Source organism: Phragmites australis, chromosome 1, assembly GCF_958298935.1.
Source record: "Phragmites australis chromosome 1, lpPhrAust1.1, whole genome shotgun sequence".
Classification (NCBI taxonomy): domain Eukaryota; kingdom Viridiplantae; phylum Streptophyta; class Magnoliopsida; order Poales; family Poaceae; genus Phragmites; species Phragmites australis.
In genome coordinates, this window is record NC_084921.1 from 36,196,694 (window position 1) to 36,207,564 (window position 10,871).

Below are 10,871 nucleotides of genomic sequence, written 5' to 3' on the forward strand. Positions count from 1 at the left end.
GGCGAAACCGGTCAAAAGCCAAATCAATATATAAAACAAAGGGAAGTTGATGGTGTCAGCTGCTACGTTCTTCTAAGGACAAACCCGCATGAACATACTGCTATGAAATTGCTGGCCTTGTTATAAGGTTAGGGGCATCAACTTGATAAAGGCTTCGAGTCACTAGAAATATCAGTTGCGTCTTTCGGGTGATATTTGAGATCCAATGGAAAACCAATTGCAATTCCAAGGAGCAAACTATATTAATTTATAGATAAATGAACTGATTAGATAATTTCCAATCATCTGCGCTGACCAAACATTCTATATATATCATTTATTTAGAGTACCCTACATAACATTAGCATCTTTAAGTTGCATACATTGACAATAATTTGAGGTGTGAATGAATAACCGAAATGACAAGTGACGGGTGATGAAACATTAAATTTGCTGAGAATTTCCATGAAAGCTCAGTTCGCTGCCAGTCTTGATCGGAACTCAGCAGCAACTGCATCAATGAACTCTTCAGTGTTCAGGTAATGGCTTCTTGTAACGCTGCAAGTTAAAAGGAGGAAAAGCACAATGAAATGATAATCAGGGCAACAAAGAAATAATAAGTGAAACAATGCAGTTCAAGTAGACAAGACAAAGACTGAGCAGCATAACATACTTCGAAGATCCATGAACAAGAAGTGCAAGATCTTTTGTCATCTTCCCAGACTCCACTGTTCCAACGCAGGCAGCCTCAAGTTTTTGCACAAAGTCAAGAAGTCTAGCATTGTCATCAAGCTTTGCCCTGCAGTGCACAGACAAAGGAGATGAGAAACAGCTTAACTCCAACAAAAATCTTTGAACTGACCCAGGTGATGATACACGTATGCTGATTCACTACTTTGATGAAAATTACATTGATGAGCAATTAAATTGGAAATAGTAGCTGAACAAAGATGAAAAGAAAACCCTTAGATTCCCCATATACATGGTTACTAGAAGTAGGGCTGCAGTGCTAGAGACAAGTAGGTAGGTAGTAGTACCTGTGTGCAAGTCCTCGTGTCCACGCAAAGATAGAAGCAATGCTGTTTGTGCTGGTTTCACCTCCCTTTTGATGAACACGGAAATGACGAGTAACTGTGCCATGGGCAGCTTCAGCTTCGATGGTTTTCCCATCAGGGCACACCTACATATTGAGCCAGTTAGCACCATGGTAAAAAAAAAAAAATATGCAAATGGTAAACTATTCAGTGGAAAACACATATTGCTCTGAATGATATAGATGTATGGTGCATATTCAGTGGAAATTATCCAGTAGATACCACAAATTGAGTTAGATATTGAAACTCTTTTGAGCTAAGCTGCAAGTCAACATGGAAAATTCGAAGAACGATACATAGGCATGTTGTACCACCTTTTAAGATTTTAGCTTCAAACTCAGAATGCATTAGAAGAAAAGGAAACGGAAGATGGTGTGAATATTTTTCTCTTTCTCCTTTTCACTTTGATTTATCATTTCTCAGAATTTTCTCATTTTCATCAGTCTCAATATAGATTGAGCTTGAACTTGAAAGCCTATGCATAGTCAGACTAAATTAGTACATGTGCAAACTGCCTTCAGATATTTCATGCGTACAAGCTGTGTGCTCAAACCGAAAGAGCTTTCTAGTTTGCATTGAATTTATGGTTTCTATGTACCCTGTTGCCATAGCTATATGTCAAAAATCTGACATGGTCCAACCAGAACTCAGGTTCCTCACACTAGGCACTAGTCACCAAAAAAAAAGCTTCAAAGCAGTAGTAATTTGAGATTTAATCAAGAATATGAATAATAATTAGAAAGGAAGTACATACCAATACTGATGTCATCAAACCCAATGAGCCAAAACCTGCACAAATATAAAATCAATAAGTTATTTACAGCTTATCAGAAATTCAGAATAAGATAATATTAAGCATATCTATGCAAGGATTCAAAAGTTTAGCACATTGTGACCTTGAGCTAAGAAATCACTCTGCACATCTCCGTCATAATTCTTGCAAGCCCAAACATAGCCTCCTTCGCTCTTAAGTGCATAGGCAACCATGTCATCAATAAGACGGTGTTCATACCTGCCAGAAGTCAACACTGTTACATACTCTGACAGAGTTCCCCGCAGAATTTGAAGTAACAACAAGTTAAGAATCTACCATATTCCAGCAGCCTCAAATTTGGATTTCCAGTCAGCTTCATAGACCTCCTGGAAAATATCCTTGAACCTGCAAAATAAAATAATGTAATTCGAAATAGACAAATAAACCAAGCAGTCCAATTGCACAAAGCAAGCTTTAAATAATAGTATCAGTGCAACAAAAAATTACCTGCCATCATACTTCTTCAGAATTGTGTTTTTGGTGCTAAGATACAGCGGCCATTTCTTCTCATAAGCAGTTGTCATAGAAGCCGCAGCAAAAGCTTGAATTGACTATACAAAGTAATTAAGCGAATGTTCAAAGAAATACTTCAAATGAAACATATAATATTTGGTAAATAAAGAGAACTGGTATGGAAAGCTCAGTACCTCATCAGTGTTGTACATTGACAAAGCAACTCCTCCCACACCAGTAAAGTTAAAAACCTCCAGATCAATCTGCTCTTCTTTACCCTCTGGCGTAAAAATAGAAGATAAATTGAACAGAGATCAAAATTTGGTCACATCAGTACTCTCAATAGAGCTACTGAAATCTGCAATTGTTTACTACTTCAGTTTAAGCAATGTAAAGTAGGCAACCATACCAAACACTAATTTGAGCTTCCCAGGCCCCTTCAGAACTGCATCAGTAGCCCGGTACTGATCACCAAAGGCATGCCTTCCAATGCAAATGGGCGTAGTCCATCCTTATTTCAACAGCATTTCAGTTTACAAGGAAAACATTGCATACCAAAATGTAGAGTAGTTTCACATTTTCCTTAAATACCTGGAACAAGCCTTGGGACATTTTTACATATAATTGGCTCTCTGAACACAGTGCCTAAAGATAGCAAGCAGAGAGAGAGAAATGTGAACAACAAAACTATGTGCATTAAATTAAAATAAAAGCAGCACCTTACCATTTATAATGTTCCTAATTGTGCCATTCGGGCTCCTCCACATTTGCTTGAGGTTGAACTCCTTAACCCGGGTTTCATCTGTCACGGTGTTGAAAACAGTCAGAGATAAGCAAAATGTACCTGGGGTATTTCAACAACATGAAGATTATATTCTATCTGCACAAGAATCAAATGTACCTGGAGTAATAGTCGCACACTTAATAGCCACATTGTACCTGCAAAACATTGGGTCAGATCTAAGGAATATAGAACTGAAAAGTTACTAGTACACGGTACAGTATTACAGAAAGTACCTTCAAAGACAGAGCTGACACTCGTTGTAAATCAAATTCAACAAAACTACTAAGAATCTAACACAATATACAGGTTACTAATGATAAAAGTTGCCACAGCAAATTGCATTCATCACAACTCTTTGGAAATACTGTGATTGCATATCAAGCATATCCTATGCATGCCACTAAAAATATCTAAAAGATTCTTACTTGAGAGTAGCCTCTGCAGCCTCCACCGTGACCTTGTCATCAGTTGCGTCACGGTGCAGGACCCCCAAGTCATAGTACTTGATGTCCAGGTCCAAAAATGGGAAGATAAGCTTCAAGAACAAAAATTATCAGCATCTAGCCAAATGAATACAGGAATAAAAAGAAGACTAAGTAATGCAGATTAATCAGACCACAGGGAGCCATGGAATATTGATTACCTTGTCCTTGATAGACTGCCAGAATACCCTGGTCATCTCATCACCTGTAGTAGGAAAATGACACAAGATATCAGCACTACAATGGATGAGCAAGTTAATTAGTCTTGTGCTTGCCTGATGGGAAAAATCCACTGATATACTTTACATGCGAATTTATCGCTACGATGGATTTATTCTTATTTTTCGTATTCAAAGATGGAAGAGTGATTAATTGATTGTCATATGGGCCACAATGCAGAGCACCGATCATGTTTGAACCCAAAGCATAAACCATGGCACCCAAAATTCCTAAAGTTGCAGTTTGAGCAAGTATGTATCTAAGCGAAATCCCGTAATTAGAAATCCACCAAAACTATTCCACCAGGCAGAACAAAAAAGTTAATAGCTAAAACCATCACTTGTTCTGTATTTTCAGCCTCCTCTTACGCAGGCTGCGTCCAATTTTTTTGTACCTTTCGTCCGGCATAGATCATCATCAGCGTAGCGAGCGCATGCAACATCTGAATCTCTCTACGTGCGTAAACCCAATCTCTGAAACGGCAGGGAATCACCTCCCCCGCTTCTGCAAACTCACGCGGCAGCAACTCGACTACAGAGAGATTCTTGGCTAAAACCTCCGCACACGAACTCGACCACCAAGCCTTAGCCCAATAAAGCGGAGTTAACCAAAGGCACCACCAACCCCGTCTCCCGGAGGAAATTTAAAATTCAGCACAGCCAACGCGAAGGCACTACGATTCGATTATTATCAGTAAGCGATTCGGATCTTACCGTCCATCTCAACGATGGGGTTGGCGACCTTGATCTTCTCGAACGCCATGGCGGCGGCGGCAGCTCTGCTTGGCTCGGAGATCGGGAGGAGCCGGGGTGGGTAGGGAGACGTGGAAGAGAGATGGGCAGATGGAAGGCACGGGGGGGGGGGGGGGGGAGGGGAGAAGGAGCAACTTCGCGAGCGGATTTAAAGAACTGGAGGGGCGCGACGGGCCCACATGGCAGATACGGATACGCTCTTGCATGTGGGCATGTTTATTTCTTGCAAGTTGAATTATAAAAATTGAATGCTATAATTTAGCTTTTAAATTATAACAATCTAGTAATTTATCTTTCATCAGTTTCTACAAATTGTAATATTTAATTTTTACAATCTAATTTTTAACAATTCATAATTTATAAGTTTTTTTTAATTCATAACTAAAACAAACCGACACTTAAAATCGGACAGTGATGCCTACTTATATGGATCGGGGTGAGTAGAGATGGACGGTGGATTATGGTGTGCTGGTGTTGGGACGTGGAAGAGGACTTTGGTGACCGAAGGAGTTTGGCGCAGCAACTAGGGTAGTTGATGAATCAGAATCATGGATTTTGTTAGATTTTTTAAGCGGTTGGGTTTGGTAGGCTGATGACCCGAGGAGTTTTGACTAATCATTTGAAAAGTTGAAGTAGGAGAATCTCTAATTCTGCATATCGTACAACACTACCAATTGCCAAATCACTCTCATTGAAAAGTGCGGTTTTTCAAATGCCTTCTTGTAATTTTGCAACAACTGGGTGTCGCACACTTACATGTATGTAATAGGTATGCATGGCTTGAGAAATGAGATGCCTAAACTAAAGAGAAAAGTACGGAGAAAGAGCCGTCTTGAATTTGGTCTCTTGATTGTATAATTCATGATTCTATTTCTCAATAGGATGGGGAAGATGTATCACTAAGTCATACGAAGTCACTTATATGGTAGAAGTCATCGATTCAAGCATGATTATCCCATTAGAGTTTAAAGTCGCACTAACATGATTTAATGGTCAATGTCTTAAATAGACAAAATAAACTTTTGTATGATAGTGAGATAATCATGTTTGAATCGATGAATCGAGGTGACATTGTATGACAGTGTGATACATCATGAAATAAACTTTTGTATCTTTTTCCTAAAAGAAAAATATATACTATGTTGAATTGGATAGCATAGAGATTTACTAAGTGAGAAAAACATCATATGAAATGACTCCAATAAAACACACAACAATATGAGCATATTAGCAGCCTAAGTGTCCATGAGCCTGTTTAACCTCCCACCACCCTGGTTTTTAGTTCTAGGACTATCAAGAAATAAGGAAACATAATTCGGAGGCAGTTTAACCTTATAGGTTCGAGCACTAGGATCCGCTTTGGAGGTCATCGAAGGAATGTGTGAACTACTGGACTTTTTTTGTAAGAAAGAAAGAAAAGACCCATACACAACCTAAACTGAAGGCACATCATTCTGCCATGTTAGGTTGCTGTCTGCACTCCACACCTAACGCCCCAGCTCCAAAAGGGTGTTACATACAACCAAACAATACTGTTGAACTCTAATCATCAGTGCATCACACAGCAACTTTCACCAACCTAAACCGACTACAAATAATCAGCCTCGTCTAATCATCCAAGATAACATTCTTACGCAAGCCGGTTTAGGTAGCCCCATCTGGTGCACTGACAACTCGACACCTCACAAAATTTATGTCCTACGTGTCAGTCACTTCTCACTACGGTTACCGGATATGCAGTAGCGGTGCAGCAGGTTCGTATGTCAGCGGGCTTGCAGCAACGATATAATATGTCAGAGTAACTGTGTTTCACTTTGAGTGGCTCTCAACAAGGACATCAATATCCGTCCGCATATGCTTGCAGGACCACATGCTATCTGATCTTCCTCGTCGCCGTCGTTGCAGTGATGCAGGTGAAGTTTTCCCGTTTGGGTTTCCGATGTACTCGGACTGCATTCGTTTTTGGGATAGCGTTTTGGACCAGCATTTCCTGGAGTTGTCACAATTTATTTTTGACGGCAATTGCCCTGATTTATAGCCTGGCTGATTCGTCCGTTCTACTAGAACCGCTGTTCATGGGTCATCATCGATCGAAACATATTCTGCCTGGCGTAGAGTGAAATGCTATTTGGCCTGTCAAATCTACTATCACTAACTAATAAAGAGGGATACAATCAAGGGGACTTTTTCACTTCATGTGTGATACGATACCTTGAAAGGTCGAGGTGAACGAGTATTGTAACCGATCATGAGCACTGCGGAGTGTTAAGCTCAACTTACACTCTATTTTACAGAGCTATTATCACCTACTTTATATTAGATCTCGTATTTATAAGTTAAGATAAAATAGTTTATCTCTATTTTTAGATTAAAATAGAAATAAAATAGTTCATCCAAACATTCTCGATGAATACCTACGGCTTCAACTTATAAATTTCTAAAACTAGAATTACTTAGCTCCAAAAATTTTTAGCGTTGAAGCCCTATCAACCAAACTTTTAGTATGGTGATTCTGCAAGTATATACTCCTTGTATTATTGAAAGTATAATGATGTCGTCTAGAGGGGTGAATAGCCGGTTTTACAAAAATCTATCCTCTTTTACCGTTGGCCTAAGCTTGCAACGAAAAATAAACTAACTGATTTTTTACAAGTGAAAAATTTAAATATTTAAATTTAACTAGTGCACAATCACCATAAATAAATGTAAAAGTTACAATTCTAGGATGATAAGAATTATTCAATTCTAACAAAATATATATAAGGAAAACTCTAACTAAAAATTCTGAAAACACTGTTCATCCAGAGTATCCGAGTCAACCGAGATACTCCGAGTTGTACAGTATCCGAAACCTCCGGATTGATTCGGAATATTCGGGTTTCTGTACAAAATGAGCTCAAAACTGATGTTAAAGAATAGCTAAAGAGTTCTAGCTTAAACTAAATGAAGTCGTGTGTTCCAAGTGATGATTCCAAGTAGATATATGAAAAACCTACAATCGAATACACAGAACAAGTTGATCGAGTAAAATGCACAAATATTAAACAAGAATAAAAAACAAGGAAACAAGAGAGGAGACATCAGGTTTATTTCCCGAAGTTTGGATACCTGCTCTAGAGATTCCTACGTCTGTGTCACGTTATTGATTTGAAACTTTTTGTGAGTTGAAACTTCTTCTCGGATGGAAGCGATGCGAGGCTACTTGTTCAAAGAGGAAGGTACGAAGGTGCAAAGATGAATAAGGGTGCTGAAAAGGGCAAGCAGTGCGAGTGGCCACATTCTAGAAATAGGAAAATAGTTCGCACACATGCTATTTTGCAGGCAAAGGCAAGCCATCGCTGGCATGCATGCTATTAATCCAAGTAGAATAGGACGTAGTACTATTATCATAAGAAAGGTCTAAATCTATATAAAATCTTATGTCATCTTTTTTATACATAGAGTTGATGACTAATATCCCTACTTTAAATAAGTATTTGTATAATCGTCTTTACCAATTGTCAACAACTGACGTTGTCCATGAGAATACGGCAAGATATGTTTTTGATCAACTAAGCGCATCAAGCTTTTGATCTTAGCACATAGATGAGATTGGTTTGTTTCTTGAACCGGTCTCGATAGGTCCTTGCACAAATATTTGATATTCCGGGTTGTATGTTGTCACACTCAGTTTTAATGGACAAAATCAGATGCGGCTTGTATGTTCTTAAGATGTTCAACACACATAAAGACGTCACAGGTGAAATAACAAAAGCAATACTTTTAAGGAATAAACTTTTAACTCTTATAGCGATTGACATATATTATCTTCTATGAAGATATCTGCAGCGAAACAGAAGCACTAGTGCCCAACAACACTGCATGTAACCGACCGGGAGACACATGCCTAAAACGTCACTTCCTTGTCTTGATAGTCTTCAATATCTTCACTCACTGAGCAATACCACATATGTTACATGGCATAGAAAAAATAGCAAATATGAGCACATGACGTGCTCAACAAGTATATAGGAGAATAATGATATGCAGTCTTATAACAAGGACAAGCTGATACATGGTATATTTGCGTCAATGCAATTAAAGAAAAGATATTTAGACTCAAAAACATCAAGAAGTTGTTAAGTGAATGTAACCCAATTAATCTAACCATTAAGCATCACTTGGCTAACCACCTTGCAAACCATAACCATCACTATACTGTAACCAAAACCATATACATAATCATTCCACATCCATAACTCAAACCAACTAATCATGTGAGGATTTAAGTCTCTCATGACCATGAGAACGATTGATGTATCAGATTTTACACTCTACAGAAGTTGTCCAGCTTTCCCTACTGTTGGGGATGATCTCCGCCCCCCCCCCCCCCCTCTCTTCGGAGGGTACCACGAAGTCTATTGGAAATATTGCATGCTTGCCATTGCAGCTTTGTTTTAGGGACTTCATCTGCAAGCGGCGAAGATCACGAAGCGCCATCGGTCGAAAGGTGTAGGCGCACCCGCATCTTCGATCTCCCGTACCGGCGAAGACGAGGGCGATCTTCGACCGGCGGGCGAAGATACGAGCTGACCTTCGCTCGAGGGACGAAGGCCATCTGACGGACATCCGAGTGGAGAAGGCTTCGGTACATCTTCGGAGGCAGAGATCGTTGCGGAACAATGGGCCCATTTTCGGTCATTCGGGGTAGGGTTGTAATTATGTAATTATGCTCATTCGTACCATAATGCCTCTGGATATTCCAAGAATGTAGCAGGTGAGGGGGTAGGATTTGTAAATCGCACCTGTGGTGACCGGGTATGGGCTATAAACAAGGCCACACTGTACCCGAAAAGGGCATCGAAAGACTGTTCTACCTCTAACACATGTCACTCTGAGGGCCCTTCGATATCCCCGTATCCGAAGGCCCACCTTGTCTGGGATTTCGGTCCCAACAGTTGGCACCGTCCGTGGGGATCGAATATTTTGACGACATGCCACCCAAGAAGAAATCGAAGCCAGTCGGAATAGTGGAAGCATTTCCGAAACCTCCAGCCGCAGCTGGGCCTTCGGCTGAAAGACCCCCTTCGACCATGCCGAGATCAAGTAATGCTTCGGCTGGTGGAGCTTCGGGCGGACGAGAGCAATGTTGCGGAGTTGAAGTAGTGCCACAAGGACCCAGTGATGGCCGCCACAACGAAGCAGTCCGGGTTAGTGTGGAGCCGATGCAGGTCATGGAGCCAATTGGTCGTGCACACTTCGAGCCTCCGGCAAAAGAAGGCGAAAGGGTGCAAAATCAATGGGAAGACCTTGATGACTTCGTAGAGTATGAAAACGAGGATGAAACAAATGAAGAGAGAACAACCAGGCAAGAAGCCGAAGCGTTGGAAAGGCAGATAGCGCAGAAGAAGCGCATGTTAGATGGCCTGGGAAGCAAGTCGAAAGGCCGCAGAATACCACAGGCGGGCAAATGAAGCTAGAAAAACATTGGAAAAAATCCAAGAGGAAATCGATATGTTGCACCAAGCGGAAGGCATGTCTCGCCAGGTGACGTCGCCGGGAGACATGGCACGAACTTCGCAGGACCTTCGGCGGAGGTCATCCACGGGAGACCCAGAATCCCCATTGGCCATGGATCTGCAAAATCAGACATGGCCGCCAGGGTTCAAGATGCCCAGAGTGGTTATGTTTGACGGAGAGTCGGACCCAATGGAATTTGTAATGAGCTTTGAAGCGGCTGTGGAGTCTGCCAGTGGGGATGGTACAACACTGGCGAAAGCCTTTGTATTGGCCATAAAAGGGATAGCAAGATCCTGGTTCTCCGCATTGCCCCCGGGATCCATATACTCATGGGAGCAATTGCGTAGTGCACTGTACAACAATTTCCAAGGAAATCGAGCAGATAAAATTACCGCTACCGACCTCTTCGCGCTGAAGCAGCAACCAACAGAAACGTTGCAGAGCTACATGCGCCGCTTCATGCACATACGTTGTCAAGCGAAGGGGCTGAGCGAAGATACAATCATCGATGCGGCAATACAAGACATCAGAGGAGGGCTATTAGCAGGAAAGCTCACGAGAAAAAGACTCGAAAGCGTACAAGAGCTGCTTAACAAGATGGAAGAATACTCAAGATCTGAGCTCGATCATCTCCGAAGGAAAACCGAAATGGCAGCCTCCAAAGTAAAACCACATGCATCAGCTAGAGAGGTAGGCAGTAGCAATCCTAGAGACAGATTGCACCATCCAAGAAAGCCCGAAGTTTTTGACTATTTAAGACAAAAAGAAGTCAATCAGATTAACTCCAGCCCGTTC

The 10,871-nt window shown here is 41.0% G+C and overlaps 1 protein-coding gene across 1 annotated transcript; it reads right to left on the reverse strand.

Moving 5' to 3' along the window:
- Positions 1–271: 271 nt before the first annotated feature.
- On the reverse strand, positions 272–4,682 carry LOC133916956 (cytosolic isocitrate dehydrogenase [NADP]-like). The gene is made up of 15 exons (XM_062360869.1): positions 4,539–4,682; positions 3,768–3,811; positions 3,550–3,659; positions 3,242–3,279; positions 3,065–3,142; positions 2,932–2,985; positions 2,750–2,851; positions 2,535–2,620; positions 2,335–2,438; positions 2,164–2,232; positions 1,970–2,085; positions 1,828–1,862; positions 1,017–1,159; positions 653–778; positions 272–537 (listed from the first exon to the last, which is right to left on the reverse strand). The coding sequence occupies exons 1-15, from the start codon at positions 4,585–4,587 to the stop codon at positions 453–455; spliced, it is 1,239 nt and encodes a 412-aa protein (XP_062216853.1). The 5' UTR covers positions 4,588–4,682; the 3' UTR covers positions 272–452.
- Between the last annotated feature and the right edge of the window lie 6,189 nt (positions 4,683–10,871).

Coding starts and splice junctions, on each gene's coding strand:
- LOC133916956 (XM_062360869.1), bottom strand. CDS start 4,587: ATGGCGTTCGAGAAGATCAAGGTCGCCAACCCCATCGTTGAGATGGAC. Junction 2,233..2,334: donor CTGAAGAAGTATGATGGCAG/GTAATTTTTTGT, acceptor TTTATTTTGCAG/GTTCAAGGATATTTTCCAGG. Junction 538..652: donor CTTGTTCATGGATCTTCGAA/GTATGTTATGCT, acceptor TTTAACTTGCAG/CGTTACAAGAAGCCATTACC.